We start from the raw sequence: 20,281 nt of genomic DNA, 5'->3' as shown, positions 1-20,281 counted from the left end.
ATTGAAAAGCAAATCAGATTTTATTATAAAACAAATTATGATTAAAAATGTATTTGATCTAAGTAGAGATTTACAGCATTCACACTAATAAACTGAAGTGAATTTTCTTCTCTAAGTATTGTCGGTTTCTGGGTATCGGGCAGGAAATCCAGATGTCAGCTGCCCTGAACGTTTTCCAATCATCTCGTTCACTTCAAGACGAGAGACTCCAGATTATTTGAGACATAAAACCGACTGGAGATGACTGAAAGATCATCGCTGGATGCTCTGTTGACACGCCTCACAGCTTTTTTCCCCACCTGCTGGTAATGAAGTGAATGAAGATTATTAAAACCTGACGAAACTGCTTTCGATTTATAAACCTTTTTGCAATTGTATGGACCAGCCACCAGATGGCACTCTCTGACAAAACGTCTGCTTCAGATTTAAGGCTTTCTTACTCCTCTCCTTATTGCTTTTAACTCCGGCATAGTTATTATTCAAGGCAGGACGTAGATAGCTCCTCAAAAGGCGGAGCTAGGTCCAAGCAGGCGTTTTGCACAGCTGATTGGTTGCCATGGAGATTAAAAGATTTCTCAAACATGCATGACAAAAAAAATCACAGCGACACTCCAGGTATGTTTCTGGTGAGAGAATAGCATTACAACATCACGCAAAGCTCAAAAATAGCCGATTTTACACAATACAGCCCCTGAAATAAACGGTTAGAAAGTGTTCAAATTTTTTCACACGTTGGCATGAGCAGGACGAATATTGCTGCAAAAAGTTCTTGTTTCTACAGCGTTAGAGTGATGGAGCGCTTTACACACAGTATCGTATTGTTTTAGGCCTGCAGGAGATCAGGGGACTGTGGTAATCCTTCGGTCCCATGATGCCTTTCTGTCGCACCTGCTGCTGTTTACTGTAAACCTGCAGAGCCGAGACAGAAGCCGACAGACACGGCGAGCCTAAGACGCACTTCTGCACTGCAGAGATGTTCTTCCTGTTCCCACACAGCCTCATCGACAGCTCCCACCCCCCACAGTAGCCCCACTGCTTCTCAGAGGAGTCGTCATGACAACCGTGCTGCTCCTCTTCTATATTTGGAGCAAGGAGAAGATGAGCCGTCCACCGTGGTGACACGCTCCGACTGCTGAGGGAGGGAGGAAATCTGGGGCGTATTTGGGACATCAGAGCCTTTTTTTCCTCCAAAACCCTTAAAAAAAAATAAAAAATGGAGAGAGAAACTGCTCTCTCGTGCCTCACACCACCTACTGTTGATGCCTCAGCCGTGTCTCCTCACAACAGTGGAAGCCTTGTTGTCCCGTCGGCCGCCAGACCGAAACACTGGGAAATCTGTTGGCCGTTTTGTCGCGACAAGAAAGTATCTGTTCGTTCGCAACGGGACAAAGCTCTCGTCACAGACTTCCTACGCCGCAAAGAAAAACGCCGTTCAAATCAAAGGGCTTCGTGAGCAGGCCGGAGCATTTCAGTGGAGCTGCGCTGGAAGATGAAATCTATGTCCAAGGATGAAAAACAAGTGAAAACAGATTGGCTGCGTGAGGAGGGGTGCTTTAATCAGAGAAGCATGAAATGAAGTCTTGAGTTTTTCATATTTTTGGGTGGATTAAGATTTAAAACTATTATGTCTAACAAATACATTTGTTTTTGATAGGAAAGGAGACGTGTATCTCTCAAAAGACATATATATAAAAAAAACCACTATGGATTTTAATTTATCTGTATTATTTACATTATATTTACAAAGTGGCATGGCAAAAATCATTTATGTCCTTCTTTACCCTTATTCACATTAACTGCTTCTTATTGTGTATTTCTATTGATCGTTGGATTTTTGGTTCTCATTTATGTTCAGATTTTGTTCGTTTTCTTGGATCTTGCTATTTCAGTTATTCCTTTTGTTAGTTCATTTATTTCTGCTTTAAACTTGTTTCCCCCATTTTAGTTTTTCTCTCCTGAAGTTCTCTCTGCTTTGCTTCACCTTGGCCTGCCGTTCTGCTCCCCTTCCCAGGTGTTCATCACTTCCTCGTTCGCCTCTGCCTGCTCCCTTTCCCAGCTGCGCCCACTCACCTGTGATTGGCACTTCTGGTCGTTTTGTCATTTCCACTTCTTCCATAGTATTTACGCTCCCCTTTCTTCTCTCACTGCTGGATCCCCCATTACAACCTCTTGAGTTCCATTTAGGTTTCATTTTGATTTATTAAATGACAACTGAACATTTTCTGGTTTGTTGTTAATATCTGGGTCCTACTATTGTCCATTACACTTGACACCAGTATATTCATGATTCATCTTTAGTGATGAGCTACATTTTTAATCTTTTGCTTCCTCCATAGATTATCAGATTCATATCAGGTTCTAGCTAGGTCACTCCAAAAACATTAACATTACATCTCATCATAAGAAACACAATGGTAAAATTATGTTGTTTTTTTTTTACTGCAAACTTAAATCTGCCAGAGACCTGTTGGAATTGGAGGGCTGTAAAACAGTGGAGACTAGGAGAGAGACTTGCGTTTCAGGAGCAGAAATGGCTTAGTTAAAGCCCAGATGTAAATCTGATTGAAAATCTGTGGCAATACCTTCAAAGATTGATGTTCAGAAGACATTCCAGACTTGACTGTTCTTCAGCTATTTTTGCAAAGGAGAGTGGATAAATATTTCCACGAGAGCAGACTACAAATGCACGCCACACTTTTCAGATTTTTGTTTTGTAAGAAATGTTTTAAAAGTTTTATAAAATACAGTGTTTGAATTTAAAAAATTTAACGAAAGAAACATCAGATCACATGTCTGTATGAAAATAGGAACAGTGTGAACATTTTTTTTTTACTAAAGATGGGTCACACAGCATCAAGGAACCATGCTAATCACAATTATGACCTGAAAGCTTAGTCACCATGGTTACCTAAAGCTCGGGCTCCTTGTTTACTGGAAATAAATCCTCACCGGATTTCATAAAGCTGATATACAGTAGAAGCTAACAGAAAAAAAAAAGAAAAAAATTTGTGAAATGAGACACAAACAGAGGTGCTACTGTTAAATAGATGATTTGTTTAATAAAAGGCATGACAGTGTGACAATCTGTTATGGCTCAAACGATATTGCTTCAGGAGCTTACAGTACGGAGCCCGACCCGGCCAAGTGTGTGTTCGGAACATTAGAACCAGACGAACACGTTTGCTGGAGAAAACAAAAGTCTCTCCAGCCTTCCGCTTGGAAAAACCCCCATAAAATCTACATTCAAAATAAATCATCAAACGTCTGAAAAGAAACTATGTACACACATTCCACAATGGAAGATGGAGCACGGATGTATGGGACTACACAAGCGCCAGGTAGGAAGGGAAATCACCACGCAGGAGGGAGAGGGCAGTGACGGGGGGGCAGAGTGCAGGACGTGCGGCTGAGTAAAGGTGGGAGTAATGGGAAAGGGAGAGTTGTTGATTTTTTTTTTTTTTTGGCCATGCAGAGAAGCTGATTATTTTTCTTTTGCTTTAATAAAACAGCCCCACAGCTTCCATAACTCTATAAATCACTTTTATCCTGTCAGAGCAAGATTACGATCTGAGTTCGGAGCGTTCTGAGTCTGATGAAGTTCTGGGATGTTATCAGCCAGATGGTTTCATATTACATATACAGATGAAATTATAGAGTATACTGAGGAGCAGGGACGGGGTGGTTGATTAGATAGGTAGCATAGTGATGGTAAGAGTAATAATAATAATTATTAATGAGGCGACAACATAGATATCTTTTGGAAATATCTATGGGCACACGGCTGGGTGTGTGTGTGTGTGTGTGTGTGCCCGGAGGTTTGTGTGCAGCGGTGAAGGGACCAGTGTCTACTTGAACTGCTTAATGGGTGCTGGCACCTTGATGTCCTGGCCTTTCTCCAGCCGCTTCTCACACTCAATTAGGTAGTTGACGCCATCAATCACAGTCTGCACCAGCTGGACCTAAGTAGGACACAAACACCATATTTAGATCCTGTTATTCCTTGGATTAAAAAAAAAAAAGATGGCAAAATGTTTCTGAACTAAGTATTGAGAACCGGCAACTAATTTGATGGCTATTTGATTTGCCGAGCAAGAAAGTCATTAAACATTTTAATTCAAGACTCAAATTCACCAACTCAAATTTAAGACTGTTTTAAGACCGTTACGGATGTCACAACAAATGTACAATGAAGGTTGCGTTGGCAACAGAAGTGAGCCAACGGAGAACATCTTTGAACTTCGCCATGCTAGGCAGGAAAATGCTACCATATTGGGGCATATTAGCAGCTAGCTAGCAGTAGCCTAAACCACCTTCAGACAAAGAACACAATGAAGATGTCTGCGTGCGATTCCGTGACAAAACGCTACATAGAATATTTTAGATTAAACAGTTCTGCCAAAACTAAATTTAAGACTTGTGAATAACGTATTTAAGACCAATTTACTTTTTAAAAATGAATTTAAGCCATTTCAAGGCCTTTCATAAAATTAAGACTTTTTAAGGATGCATGGACACTCTGATTTTAAATATATATATATATATATATATATATATATATATATATATATATATTTAAAATACACAGTACAGACCAAACGTTTGGACACACCTTGTAATTCAATGAGTTTCCTTTATTTTCATGACTATTGACATTGTAGATTCACACTGAAGGTATCAAAACTATGAATAACACATGTGGAAATATGCACTAAACAAAAAAGTGTAAAACAACTGAAAATAGCCCTTATATTCTAGTTTCTTCAAAGTAGCAACCTTTTGCTGTGATTACTGCTTTGCACACACTCTGCATTTTCTTGATGAGCTTCAAGAGGTCGTCACCTGAAATGGTTTTCACTTCATAGGTCAACCTGCCCTGTCAGGTTAATAACTGGGATTTCTTGCCTTAGCAATAGTCATGAAAATAAAGAAAACCCATTGAATTAGAAGGTGTGTCTAAACTTTTGGTCTGTACTATATATGTACACACACACATTTTGAGTCCTTCCTATGACTGTGTAGGCCAGGGATGGCCAACCCGCGGCTCTCGAGCCGCATGCGGCTCCTTGACCGGTTCCATGCGGCTCTTCCGGTCATATAGTCGCATTCTGCCAGACGTGCAATAATGACGAAAAGTAGTCAAATGAACTGTCAATTATCGACAACAGCAGCACGCCATAACTGTTGGCCGTAACCACGCAAAAACAACACAAACAAAAAACAGTCTTTGTTTCTCTCGCAGCCTTACTCTTTCCAGTCGTTTGCCATCTGCTCTCACACAAACCTCCGCTCACCCCTCACTCTCACTCTCACTCCCCCGCCCCCTCGCTCTCTCATCACCATTTTAATCTCTAAACAGCGTAACATCCAGTAACATTTAGCACAGTGGTTCTCAAACTTTTTTCAGTGATGTACCCCCTTAAAAATATATTTTTAGTCAAGTACCCCCTGACACGGGCAAAACATTTTTGGAATTAAAAAGAGGTACAGTACTGTAAAATCACTGTCTGGTTTATTAAAGCCAAACAACTTATATCAGTGAACCTGATAAATACATCCATATTGCAAACATTGCATGGTTAAACAAAAAAGAAAAACAGAAGACGGTGACCACCAGGAAGGTATAAAACCAGTCAAACCGTTTTATTTTAAAGGATATTGAAACTAAATACTGAATATAAAATTCAGTGCATGAACACACATTTATATATTTTCGAACGTTTTACAAAATAATTTTTCCCAAGACTTATTATGAGGAGCCTATTGATTTTTTAAAGATATTTTGAAAAGCTTCACGTACCCCCTGCAGTACCTCCACGTACCCCCAGGGGTACACGTACCCCCATTTGAGAACCACTGATTTAGCACATACTGTAGGGTCGCTATAATATCCAAGTTTCGCTTCGCTTGAGTGCAATGCGGTATTTTCGTCAAATGCGCATGTGCGCAGTTTTTCAGTAAGAGTAAAATCATTTGAGTAAACCTTTCGCGCTCAAAATGGCAGGGAAAAAATGCACAGGAAAACGAAAATATGAAGATTAACACAGGACGTTTTTGACAGAGTGGGAGAGTTTATATTTTTTTGTTGAACGTAGTGGAAAGCCATTCTGCCTTATATGTCAGGTGTCCTTGTCGCATTTTAAGGCTTCAAACCTTCAGCGCCACTTCAGTGTTAAAATAGTGTGTGAAATTTACAATAAATCTGGCTGAGCAAAAGTATGAGTATGAGGAAGGGATGGGTTGATGTTCATGTGTGCCCATGCATATGGCATATGATGTGGCTCTTTGCGGTAACTTGGTAAAAAATGTGGCTCTTGGTCTTTGTCTGGTTGGCCACCCCTGGTGTGTAGGCCATGACATGGACATAACAATTATCTGTAATGAAAATAGTCTTATTTCATATACAGAAATAAACACTTAAACAACATGATTTTCACATACAGAATTTAAATAAAGGCACAAATCATCAATAACTATTAAAATAAATCATTGATGATGAGTACATTTAATAGTAAGGACCTATAAGTGCCATAGCTCAGAAAAACCTCTGGAAACAACAAAACAGATGACAGGTAGCAGTCAGAGAATTTGTGTGCCAACTCTGTTACGCATCATTTTCAGATGTCAAGTTTCTACATAGATAAAGCAATGTAGAAACTTGTAGTGGATCTGACGCAATCGTCAGAAACTACTAGACTTTTTCCTGCATGCCTGCAAGGATAGAGTGGGGTAAGATTTATTCATCTTACAGTTATTGTGAAATTCATAGTAGGGAGGATGTATTAAGTAATCCTGTTATGTCTCAGGCCACAAATCTTTGAAGAATTTGAATGAATACGAGTTACAACAAGATTTTATTTCCGTTTGGGCTCAAGAAAGTATTGTGGAATTTGAATTTGAACAGTGAGCTTTCACATATTTAAAAAAGAAAAGCAACAAATTACCTGGAAATGATTTTGTCACCGGCTTTTCAACCCTTCTCATAAACAAAAATAGTTCAAGACGACAAACTCTAATTTGCATCAACTGAACGCTTTTGTTATTAACAGATAGGAAACTTTAGTGAAACACTTGGACGTATGGATGTAATCCGCCACATGCTATGGTTTGTCCCTACCTCAGACTGTCCCAGGCGGTCCAGGTTGGAGATGTCAAACACACCGCCTACAGCCGCCGTGTCCACGCCGCCCGTCCCGCGCTTCTGCAGGCGCAGGTTGTCCAGGATTTTACTGAAGCGTGGATCCTGTTCGGCAAAAAAGAAAGGAGTCAGCCTGGACGCTGATAAGACACAAATCACCAGGAATCTGCTGGATGACTTTATCCATTTTACTGCCATTTGGTAACAGTGTGTTATAAAACAAAGAAAACAATTAGCATAAAAGGTTTGAAAAGCATCTCATCATAAACTGTTGGATTTTTTGGATTGGTCCAGATGTAAATACAGAAAGTTCCGGGTCAAAGACGCTCTACAGCCATTCTGACGAAGTTTGAACTATTTTGGACCTACTATGGAAACACTTATCACATCACAGGAGTCACGTGATCAACAACGTGAGCGTTACTGCTACTGGAAACGACAAAGAAGACGACAGGAAGTGGGTGGAGGGTGATGGTTTGTTTTTGTTTTTTCCAGACAATATGCAGCTGGTTCCACCAGAGCTCTCACCGTTCATAAAACGTTGTGTATTATTAATGTGTTGAATTCAAAACTCTTCTGCTTGTCGCTCCAACACGTGAATAAGATGTCACTGTCTCCTCTGCTGGATGATGAGCGCTAACGCCATGGATGAATTCCAAATATATCTCATGCAACTGTTTATATCAGTCGCTGCCATGATTTTTAATAACTTATCGAGTTAATAACTTATAGAATTCACACGTGATTTCTACATGACTCATTTAACAGAAACACAACAACTGCAAAATTGTATTTTTTCAGACACATTTTGCAATGCACACGCAGCTCCGGCTGCTCCTCGTGACCAAACCCATGTAAAGTTGTGTGTTTCTCGTCAGGCTCTGCTTCAGCTCGTGTGTTACCTTGCTTAGTCGGGGCAGCTTAACGTGGACGCCGGCCCTGAGTCCAGTCCCCAGGTTGGAGGGGCACGTCAGGATGTAGCCGAGCCTCTCGTTCCACATGAACTCCCAGCCTCTCTCCTGGATCAGCCGCTCCACCTGAGGGAAGTGGAGGGAGGAAGGAGGAGTTTAACTCAACAGCATTTTATTTTTACATTTTTTCTACAAACCATCCATGACACGCACACACACACACATTAAAAAAAAATCCTTGTATGATTGTGAAAGTGGGAGTGAGACATCAAACGTGTTGGAGAGAGCTGTGGTATTTTTGCTTTACTCGTCGACTAGGAAATAACTTATATTCATATGACCATGTGTGGGCGGTGTGTCCTGTACGTCTGCCAACATGCTTTATTTTGGAAGCAGGAGGACGTCTTCCTATTTTTAGACAACACTAACGGCCCCGCATTGAGTTTAGAAAGCCGTCTAGCAGCAGAAACAGCCAACAATAACAATATAAGCACATCTATACTAGATAATGCAGAGCAGTCAGTTCTGGGCTGCATATCAAGTTGCCACAGAGCCACTTAGCATCACACTGACAAATATCGACCAGAATAGCTGCTTACTTTCCGTCTTCCCTCAACTTCTTAAAGGGGCAGTATTATGTGAAATTGACTTTTTTAAGTTTTACATCATGTTATAATGTTATTCCCTCATCAAAAACATACCTGGAGTGTTGCTTTGATTCTTTCATTCATGTTTGAGAAACACTTTAATCTCCATGGTAACCACTGAGCTGTGTAAAACACCCTGGGGAGACCTAGCTCTGCCTTCGAGGACGAAGCTTCTCCTCTGAGCTGCAGATTCCAAGCAACCAAGCTTCCGCCTTAGAGAGCCGTCACTCCCCCACTCAGCTCCTTCAGACTAGCCAGCAGCAATTAGCAAACACCTGGTGGAACTGAGAATCTGCTGAGCTCATTATAGGAGCTACTTCTCAGCGCTTCACTGGTAAAAACATTGTTAACGTGTTAGAGGAGCAATGTTGTGATGACTTCTTGAAGGTGGAGTTTCAGAAAGAATGGAAGTTTTTAAAGAGACAGAGGCCCAATTTCAAGGCGTTAAATAAGGAAGTAAATTTTCTTTTAAGTCATATTTGCTATATTTAAAACAACTGACAGTTACTTGATTGTGCTATAAAATGGCCCTATATGCCTGGAAAACACATAACACTGTCCCTTTAAGTAATCAGGAAGTATCCAGTCTCAACTGCGAGCACGTCTTACCTCCTTGAGGCCTCTGCAGAATCTCTCAAAGACCCTTTTCATGTTGCCTCCCTTCTCCATGGAGATCACTCTGGTGTGATCCTCCTCATTGATCCAAATCAAAAAGGTCTTCTCATTGTTGTGCCTGCACACAGGGAGGTTTATTACTTCATAAACAGCTTGGATGCATGGTATTGTAGCACCATCTGTTCTTTTCAGGTGCACAGACACAAAGTGTCGATTAACTGTTCACACGCACTCAGGAGTCATATCATTGCTCAATTTGACACTTTGGAAATAAGTTTGCTTAATGGAAACACGCCCATTTTGAGTAACCTTGTTCTTTAATGGAAACACCGTAAGTGTGATATTGTGTTTTTTCAAACTTTTCGGAATAACGACAAGGTTTTTTGCACATTTGTAATGGAAACACAGCGAATGTCAGCATGAATTTAATTTCAATTTGGGCTTTTAGTGATGAAGCTTTTTTTTTTTTTTTAGCACCATTAAACATCTACATCTGGTGTCGTCATCGAGGACGGATAAAGCATGCAGGATCTGAATGGATGGAGCTTTAAATATTCTACTGGATTTTGCTCCCCGGGTGTATTTTAACAGCACTGACATTGTGACGACGACGACAACACTTTGAAATATTTAGCAGCTTTAAAAAGAAATTCATAATAAATTTGACATGGTGAAAGTTTCTTTTATTCTGTAAATCTAACGATGCCATTTGTTCTCTAATAATAAAGCCAAAAAAATTGAAATGACACGAATGACGATTAACAGCCGGATGTACATTTCTGACAAATGTCGGCCTTGTGGTTGCCAGAAATCTGTTGGGTAATAAATGTTTCATCTTTTTGGGCCAAAAACAAACATACAAGTTTTAAAGTAAAATAATCCGTTTTTCACCAATTTTATTCTTATTCATGTGGTGTATTAGTCCAAAATTGAGGCTCAGACTGAATATTAGTCTCGGTTAGTATTTGCTGATGACAGTGATGCTTCTTCTGCTAAGTCTTCACAATGGGGTTTGTATATTTTTCCCCACAGTAAAATTCAAGCTTTAAACGTTTTGAGGATCACACTTTGGAGTTCAAAACAGTACAAATGGTTTCAAAAACATGGTTTCAATTCATTATTATATGATAGAATTTATTATTTTCTATTAGTCTATTTTCATAGTATTCTATGTAATCTGAAACGTAAAAAAATGTCATGTTTTGAAGTGTGTTTAACACACACATATGCTACACACCTGATTGGTTCAAGAACAAAACTCTAATTTAATAGAAAAGTTCCCAGTTTTAATAACTTTGTTTAAAATTAGAATATGTTATTTCAATTAAACAGATCAATAATTTGTTAAGTCATTAGGAATAATAAATATTCATTCCATTGAAACAGCCCAAACAAATCTTAAAGGCAAATGACATTCCTGCTCAAATGAAACGCTTAAACACAATATATGGAGAAAGTTACAAACCCCCCAAAAAACTAAAAACTGTTTTCTGGCATTTAGCAAATAGAAACAATTTTAGTAATTTTAACTGACCTAAAACGAGAAAAGTTTAGTCTGATTCAACTGTGTTTTTATTAGATGTATGAAAATATCTGGTTTCAACTGTAAACAGCGTTTTCCAAATTTAGGTTTTTAATCAAACGTTAGATTGAACTTTATTACAAAATCATGCTGTGTGAATATCAAACGTTTTCAATGACTTTATACTTCGAGGTACTTTCCAAACCTTGAAGACACCTAAACTAAATTCAAGCATTTTCAAGGATTTCAAGCACCTGTATGAACCCCGTCGCGATGACGATCTGTTAGCATGAGTAAGTTTCACATTTTAAAGCAACAAAATCCATTTTTTCCCCTCAAACCACTCTCTTTTTTTTTTAATAGAGGGCGGAGTCTGCGTCAAGGGAGGAAAGGCCAGCTAAGACAGAGCGAAACAAAGAGGAGAGGAAAAGTAGATCACAGAATAAAGGGAGTAACAGAAACAAGAGAAGAGCCAGAGGGAGGGAAAAAAACAGCTTCTAGTTCAGCTGAAAGAGGAGATGATGAGGTGAAGGTTGCATTATTAAGAGGAGGAGTGACTGATAGGCTTTACACAGGAAACAAACATGGAGGAAGTCAGGCACATTGGGGTTATTCCTGGGGCCGATCTGAAACGCTGCTCGTCTCGTTTTCACCTCAGCTCAGCAAAACACAAAAGAGCAGCAGAAACGCCGAGGCAAAGTTCACCCAAAGATTATTTAAAATGAATCATCGCTAAGTTGAAAAGTCCCATCAGAGCACAACCAACACGACAAATGCAATTGGCCTGACGGGCTGAATATTTACATTTTCTGCTTACCAAATACCGCGGCCGTCGGGCCAATCACGGGCCATGCCGGCGCAGGTCAGGAGTGGTGACACAGGTTTGTCGAACAGGAAGTGATCCTGATAAATACACACAAAAATATTTTTTATACAAAACTTAGACTGGACAAAGTTTTTTTTTACTGTTAGGAAACCTATAAACCATATTAACCCTATAACACATATCATCACCTTCCTAAGATAATGGCCTAAGTCATTTTTTCCCCAGAAATAATTTTGACAAAAAAACAACAAACAAACAAAAAAGGCCTCTTTATTGCTAGAAGTTACTGTTTGAGGAAGGTGACTATATGGAAGGCCAAAAGGGACAAAATTTAATATTTTAAGCCTAGTTTTCTTTTTTATTTATATTCTTTTGTGGTTTATTCTGAAAGTTTTATCACATTGGAAAATCTTTTTTTTTTTTTACTAGAATGAATATTTTGAAGCTGTAAACAATAGTTCTAAAATGAGCAGAACAAGAAATTCTTCATTTTCAAATGGTACCTTAAATACTATTTAAAGTTAAATGCTATTTAAAGTACCATGGGTGCAGATACTCATGTGTATGGGGTATCTGCACATGGTCACAGATACCCAATACTGTCATATTTTAGAGTTTGAAAATATAAAGAATATGAAAGTATTATATTTTTGAATGAATCACATGTAGTGTAGGTTTTGCATTGAATAAGAAATGTTAGGTTACCAAGCTATGAAAGCCTGTGATTAGCTTAGCTCAGTTTGTTTTGCACATTTAAAGTACAGATCAAAGATAAAACTAATAATAATAGTGCAGGAAGAGGGAAAAGCCCAAAGGGCTTATATATAGCCTCTACCCAAATAGTATAGAAAACAATATAATACAATCCAACAATCTTTCATCAGTTGATCATAAATGTGCGAAATAGAATCATATAGAAATATTAAAACCATAAAAACATCTGCAAAGTATTAATGGGCAATTTTGTTTTTCTAACATATTTGGATATTTAATACAAAATGTAAGTTTTAACGTTGAAAATTTCTTGTAATATAACCTAACAGTTGATACTATTTGGATTTTATTAGGGATGTACCGACCCACTTTTTTCACTTCCGATATCGATATGTGAGGTTTGGTATCAGCCGATATCGATCCGATACAGAAAAAACATCTGAATTGACTTAAAATGGTTCTTTTTAAACAGACATAAATGGACCGAACTATAAATTTATCTGATAACGCTGCACCAGCACAGCTCAGTTAAATACACCGATAGCTTCATAAGCTTGGTAAAACATGTTAAAACAAGTTTAATTTGTTCAGTTGGTGCAGTTAGAGGTAATACAGCCAATGAAAAATAAATAATAAAGAAACTGAAACGAACAAAGACAATAGGTTCACTACCTTGGTCAAATATTTAAAAAATAAAATGGTTCAGACAATTAGAAATTCTAACAATACTGTAAAATAAATAATAAAGCATGATGTTGCTCAGATGACAAAGCGTAAAATTAGACTAACTAGATCTGCACATAGTCACAGATACCTGATCTGGAATTCTTTTTCAAGAACCCAAGTTACTCAGCATTCCGAAGAAGTTGTAAAAATGGCGACCTACGCCACTTTACCAACATGCAGAAGAGTTAAAACGATTGTTTGCCCAGACAGTTGTTGTTTCTGATATTAAACATGTATCACTTACATCAATGAGCTGCTGTTGCTCCTGCTCCGTCATCAGAGTAAGACTGTAGTATTTTCCGGTCAGGTCTTCCTTCAGCCCAGACAGGGCGTCCACCACCACCCGTTCCACCTCTCGGCGCTCCGCCCGGGTGCAGGCGGGGGGCAGGCTCAGGCCCCGGATGCTGCGGCCGGTCCTCACCCTGGACGACAGCACGTAGCGCTCATCGAAAACACCGGACTGGATCTGAAATGTTTAGAGAAGTTCGTCGATTAGGGCTGCAATGGACAATTATTTTTAGTAAATCGGTTACAGGGGTGGGCGATATGGACTTACAGTTTTATCACAACATTGTGACAAACGATAAACGTGAACATAAAGAACTAGTTATTTCTTCTTAGGTAACTGGATGGCTGTGGATGAACAGCAATCGTAACCCGACAAACACAAAATGCTGCACTTAAAAAACGTGCCGTCAAACTCAAATTCAAAAATACTTTATTGATCCCAAAAGGAAATTAAATCAAAGATGATTCTTTAGGACACCAGTCACATAAAGAGGGGATTTATGTCACTAAACTGCACACAGGGACTGCAATTAATCATATTTTCAAATTCATTGATGCTCTTGTTGAGCAAACAGTGGAGAAAATAGTAAAAACAACAATCCTGACAGAAAAACAGACATAATTTCATAAAAACATATTGAGACAACGATAAATCAAAATGCTTATCATGTCAAGAAAATTGTCACAATAAATAATAAACAATATGATAATTGTCCACCCCTCATCTATTATTCTATCAATTATTTTGATGATTAAGTGGATACAAAAAATTGCCACATTCTGCAGATTTTTCATTTAACCATTTAAGCCTATTTTACACAATACTAGAAATACATTAAAAATAGCAAATAAACAAGCAATTCAATTCCTTTTTAAAGTAAGAAACTAATATCATCCAAGATGGTGCCAGTTGGGTTCAGGAAATGGGAAAAAAAGAGAAAGAATTAAAGGAGTTTCCCCTAAAATGAGGTAAAACCAAAAATCTGACCTGACTGCTGAGTCAGTACAATAGAGCTGAAGTACCTTGCTGGCATTCAGGTCAGTGGGGTGTTTCATTGTACGGGGATCGTAGCCATTGTGCCTCTCTTTGATGACAGGATCCAAGAGTTCTGCAAACACCTAAACGGAAACACATTCAGTTAAACCCAAGATTATTTCAGATTTAGATCTGCAATTATTTTTCATGTAACCTAAAAGTTTGTTTCGTAAGGGAGATGAAAGCAACGTCAATTTTTATTGATGTCGCCTGCAGGGTTTCTCCCACTGTCTTATCAGCCTGGAGGGCCACAGGGCATTCCTTGCCTCCCCCACCAGTCTAGACGTTGTTTCGTTTATTTTAAATAGTGTTTTTATACACCAGTAACAATGACAGCAAAGACTGCTTAAGCTAGGCTTTATAGCTGACATATTGAACTTATGTCATCTGCTCACAAGCCTCTGAATTTTTGTAACTTTTAACAATTTTTAAACACAAAAAAGTGAGCCGCTGGTGAACTGTCCTAGCGCCTCCGCACTGCAAAAACATAAAGTCTTACCAAGTAATTTTGGTCTAGTTTATAGTGCAAATATCTTAGTACAATTGAAATAAGAAAAACTAACGTACAAGTAACTTTTCAGCAAGATATAAGAGCTCATTTAAGTAAATAATTCCTTAATATCAATGAAAGAGTACTTACAATGTCTTGTAATAAATTCACTTATTACAAGACATTTTTCCCATGTTATGAGCGTAATAATCTGCCATTGAACAAGTTTTATTTGGTCGGCGCAGAAGGGTTTCTTTTTGTCAAAGTATCTTTGCCATCACGAATTGTGTTCATATTTGCCAACAATGAAAACAGAGGAAAATCAGATAACCCTTCTTATGAGGAGGTGTGTATAAGACTCACATGACACACTGTCATGAACATGAAGGAGTCTTCATGAATGTCTACAACTGTTGTCAAGAGTAAATAGTGATATTTTTAAGGCAAAGTTGCATTAAAGGCTGCATTAAAAGTGTCAACTTTGCATTAAAAGTGTCAGTATGTACCGAAAACAGATTTCAACAAATGCACCAGCTGTAGTTAAAGGAGGTGGATTTAGTTTGCTTAAAGCCGCGCCCCGGTCCAGGAGTTGTGTCTGACCTCATAGGACTCCTCGTCTCCTGCTACCAGGCCAACGGTTTTGATGAAGGGGTGGCCCGGGTTGTCCACACCCGTCTGGATGGCCTGGTCCAGCGTGTAACCGTTGGGCGTGGCCTTATCGCACAGCTTGGCGTAGATGGCCGGTGTCAGGCTGCTGGCCATGCAGTTGTTGTGTTTGCGCAGGTCAGGGTACTCCGCGCTGTGCACATAGGAAAATGAGATAAGCCAAGACTCTATTAATCTTTGGCAGTGCTGCTGAGCTCTGGACACCAGTGCAGAAACTTTAACTCACTAAATATACCTTTTACTTGTTTTTTTTTTTACCCACAGGCAACAGAAATCTAAACCTGTGGCCTTTGACTAACCGTATACCCTGTTGTAAACAATCCAACAATCCTATTTACTAATGAGAGAGAGAGGCAGAGGGAGAGAGGGTGGAAAGGCACAAATCAGCAAATTCAAACTGTAAATTATTTAATGCCATTATCTTTGTTTAATTAAATAATAAAAAAAGAAAGACTGAAGACTGTAGGCTTAAGGATGATTAATGCAGATAAAAAGTACAAATATTTTAGACCAACAGACCAGGTTTGGGTTTTTTAAATTGTGCTTTCCAGATGTTGTTTTTGACAGGCGACACAAGTTGTTTCCAAGCTTCCAGGATTTTTGACGTAAAGCTCAAAAAGTTGATTTTACATCATAGCGTCTCTTTAAGTATGGATAAAAAAAAAAAAAAAGCTAAATACTAAGATAGCACAAGGCTAATCTTGATGACTTGTATGAAAACAAAAAACGGCAAAACAAAATTTCCTTTGTTTTAATATCCCTGTACTTTTGGCTTTACCTTAAAAGGTTGCACTTTTTTAATTGTATTTTTTAAACTACAATAAGACATAAATATAACCAGATATAAATACAATAGTTGATGACACTTATGATCCATGGCGCTGGTACTGTTGGACTTGAGTGCAGAATTCAACACTGTTGCCCATTAAAGCGAGTGGAGTGTTGGGTCGGACTCTCTGCTACAGTATCTGACTGGATTCTTGACTAAAGAACAGGGACTTCTTAGTGACAACAGTGAACCTTTCATTGGAATGGGTCAAAGTCACATGTGGAGTACCACAAGGTTCAAACCTGGGACCCTCTTATTTAATATCCACACAGTCCTGCTAGCTCAGATTATAAAGTTACCATCATTATGTGGATGATACACAGCTCTACATTATAATGTCAACAGGCGACTATGAACCTATCCATGAACTGAACAGATGCTGAGGTAAAAAAATTAAATAAAATCCATGCAGGGATATGCTACAACTTTTTCCAACTGAACAAAAAAAAACTGAAGTTATTATCTTTGGAAATCTAAAGAGAAACAATGAAGAGTCAGCTCCAGAAACTACGGATTAGGTTGGAAATCTGGGTGTAGTGATGGATTCAGAACTGAACTTTCAGAAACACGTAAACAAAGTTGGCCTTCTATCACTTAAAGGACATTTCTAGGATGAAAGGACTAATGTCGCAACGAGATCTAGAGAAACTCATCCAGGCGTTTACCTTTAGTCACACTGATTACTGCAACAGTGTCTTCACAGCTCTGCCAAAAGGTCAATCAGACAGCTGATCTCATTAAAACCAGGAAGACAGAGCACATCACCCCAGTTCTAAAGTCCTCCACTGGTTCCCTGTAGCTCAGAGAATAGACTATAAAATACTTCTGTTAGTTTACAAATCACTGAAAGGCTCGGCACCAAGAACACATTAGAGACATGCTGTTGTTGTATCAACCTTCCTGACCTCATAGGTCTTCTGGTTCTGCTCTGCATCACCAGAACCAGAACCAAACATGGAGAAGCAGCACTCCGATTGTATGCCCCGCAAACTTTCAGACAACTACAAAAATGCTGAAACACTGAGTTCCTTTAAATCAAAGCAAAAGAAAAATCCTGGTCTACAAAGAGTCATCTTTAACAAATGGAAGATCAATCGTTCTAGTCTGGATTGCAACTTTTGATGAGCGTTTGCTTATTATGTTATGTATGTAAGGTACTTTAACTAGCCTTGTTGCTAAGATTTCCTGTACAAATAAACTTGCCTTTGGTTAAAAGCAGGAATAGGGCATGATTGTCTAGTCTAGGCAATAACTCAACATATTAGTATAAAAAAATATACCTGCTTTATTTATTACACCGGTCTCATGTAATATTCAAATTTTTTTCTGCTTGAGTTTTCCATTAGCAGTAAGCCAATGTCATCCACATGAATAGGAGTAAGCACTTGAAATCCATCACTTTCACTTTTTCTAATTTAAGTACTGAAATTTAAAAAAAAAAAAAACATTTTCAATAAGATATTTTGTCAAAATGCACCTTTCGCCCTAATGCTCCTGATTCTAAAGAAAATGTTTGCTAAAGGATAAATAATAAATAGTTTTGCAGGTTGATGAAGCAACAGAAAAATGGCTCCATTTTTACATTTATGTTTGTACAGAGTGGTGTGCGTAATTTAGCTTTTAATTTGTACCGTTTGCAACTTATAGGAAAAGCACTATTTAATTTCATTCTACTGTTTCACTGTAGATCGACGGTAGTCATTCATTCATTCATTCAAGTAGAATAAGGAACAATTGTGTGCAAAACCTTTATCTGCAGTCTCGCCTGTGATCAATGAAAGGACTTTTATCTGAGGAGCAGATAATGTTTTACTGATCTCCATCTAGTGACGGTGTTTTATAGTCCATGCAGGTGTGCCAGGAGTCACGTACACAACTTTTGTTGGACTGACGCCAAACAGCATCCATGTAGTAATGCAGGACATTATATATTTCTAATACGCAAGCTTTTGGTAAGCAAACATCTAGTCTGCTGATCGGTTGGAGGAAGCGCTTTTTAAACTTGCAGCGACAAACAGCTCTTTGCTGTGCAATCTGAGATTATTGTGAGCGAGAATTGTATCCACGATGACCTCATTTTGTTTCTCACAAAAGGTGCAATTTATTAATCCAACAAAAGCAGACGTGTTTTATTTGTGCAGCATGCATGTGTTCCCGTCGGTGTGGCACACTGAATCTCGAGAGCATGCAGAAGAACCAGATCATCCATTGTTGCCCGGCTCCCAGATCCGAATGAGGATATGAATCTGGATTTATGATGTGTTGTAAAGTGGTTCGGCCGCGCTTTATGATTCGGGTTTTCTCTGACCTAGATATGGCACAATAGTCTCCATATGGCTGTTGCATGTCCTAAATTAGACGTTTATTAATTTCCCGGGATAAGCAAAGGTCCAGTTTCTGCTCCCTTTTGGCCTTCAACGGTCAGCGCTAATCTAATCCCTGTCGAATAGCTAATTTTGTTAATCCCATTGTGCTTGTAAGATATTAGAAGGGAGTTTTTTTTTGTCGTAATCTGGCCCATACCTAATTATGACCTTATAATTCAGGAAGCACTATATTTGAGGACTTCTGACCAGCTGAAAAGGTCAGAAGTCCTCACTCCTCCACCCTCATTAGCTTAAAACTCTAACGTTTAAAAAGAACCGTTACTATTTAGAGAGAAAAAAAAAGTAAGAAAAAAAAAACGTACTGCCCTTTAATGGCGGTTACGTACAATTTCTCGTCAATAAAACGACGTCCAATTTGTTAAAAAAAATAAAATAAATTATAAGCAAAAAATAATTGTCCATAAAATGTTTTTTAAAAAATCAAATAACGACCATAGAGGCGGGAAGGGCGCAGTTACCTGGCGGGGTATCTCCTGCGCAGAGGCTCTCCGGCGGTGACATGTTCCCGATGGAGCAGAAACCCAGCCGCCACGGAGCCTCCGACCAACGAGAGGATTCCGACGTTTCTCTTGGAGGAGAGGATTCTCGTGAAGCTGCTGGCCATTTTTCCCTCCTTGAAATTCAAGTGTTTAGGAAATGGTGTTACTGACGGGGCTGGACGGCGGGGAAGAAAAGACAGGCTGATGGAGTGAAGGTGGTGAAGCGCCTCTGATGGAATTATAAGGAGAGCGGTTAACCGGGGGTGGGTCGTCAAGGTGGACGGAGAGATCGAGGACTGGACCGGAAGTGAAGGCGCAGCTTCAAAATAAAAGTATCCAGATGATTAGAAACAACTGAAGGACAATACTTACATTTATATTTTAGTCAAACATTTGCATTGCTCTCATTTCACATATAACTGTATGCGTTTTGATGAATTAACACTCATCTTGGGTATTAATCAGGGGTCTACGTGTGTTTATTTTACGTATTTTTTTTAACTTCCCACAAGTATGGAAATGACCCAACTGACATAAACAGAAGAAAAATGATTCCTTTAAATATTTTCTATTTTCTTTGCTTTATGACATAACAGTAGAACATTTTTTTCTAATTATTTTACTAGGCAACAATTTTATATAGTTATATCGTTTTTGTTTGGTGGACTGATAGGCAATTTGCTTCTTTCTTTACCATATTGTTACAAAAAAAATGCTAGATTAAAATTTGGATGTGTTGAATAGAAATACAACATGCATTTGATTTTCTTTGCACTCCTGATAAAACACCATTCTGCAAAACAGACTTACCTGTAAGCAATTTACAAAAGATATTCCGACGTAATTTAAAATTTTTATTTTTCAAATATTGACCAAAGTATCAAACATTTATGGGACAAAGTATGAAGACGTCGTACTGCAAGCGTTGTCTCAACAGGAAGTTCGTTGTGCTTTTTGTCGGCTAACTTGATGAAGGTAATGTGATGCATGATAAGAATATTAAACAATGA

At 38.6% G+C, this 20,281-nt stretch overlaps 1 protein-coding gene across 1 annotated transcript; it reads right to left on the bottom strand.

Moving 5' to 3' along the window:
- Positions 1-3,034: 3,034 nt before the first annotated feature.
- Positions 3,035-19,544, bottom strand: LOC102224254 (creatine kinase U-type, mitochondrial-like). Its single transcript, XM_005807450.2, has 9 exons — positions 19,251-19,544; positions 15,511-15,709; positions 14,408-14,503; positions 13,341-13,562; positions 11,648-11,733; positions 9,303-9,426; positions 8,038-8,172; positions 7,115-7,240; positions 3,035-3,959 (listed from the first exon to the last, which is right to left on the bottom strand). Exons 1-9 carry the CDS (start codon positions 19,394-19,396, stop codon positions 3,846-3,848), a joined length of 1,248 nt encoding a protein of 415 aa, XP_005807507.1. The 5' UTR covers positions 19,397-19,544; the 3' UTR covers positions 3,035-3,845.
- Positions 19,545-20,281: the final 737 nt, after the last annotated feature.

This window comes from Xiphophorus maculatus, chromosome 2, assembly GCF_002775205.1.
Source record: "Xiphophorus maculatus strain JP 163 A chromosome 2, X_maculatus-5.0-male, whole genome shotgun sequence".
Classification (NCBI taxonomy): Eukaryota; Metazoa; Chordata; class Actinopteri; order Cyprinodontiformes; family Poeciliidae; genus Xiphophorus; species Xiphophorus maculatus.
The sequence above is the reverse complement of the archived record's forward strand: the minus strand, read 5'-3'. Positions and strand labels throughout refer to the sequence as shown.

Bases quoted from the DNA above. Each gene is read 5' to 3' on its own strand.
- LOC102224254 (XM_005807450.2), bottom strand. From the start codon at position 19,396: ATGGCCAGCAGCTTCACGAGAATCCTCTCCTCCAAGAGAAACGTCGGA. The intron at 11,734-13,340 runs GTAAGTGATACA...TGTATTTATCAG, and splicing joins AGCAACAGCAGCTCATTGAT to GATCACTTCCTGTTCGACAA. The intron at 3,960-7,114 runs GTAGGGACAAAC...TGTCCTACTTAG, and splicing joins ACCGCCTGGGACAGTCTGAG to GTCCAGCTGGTGCAGACTGT.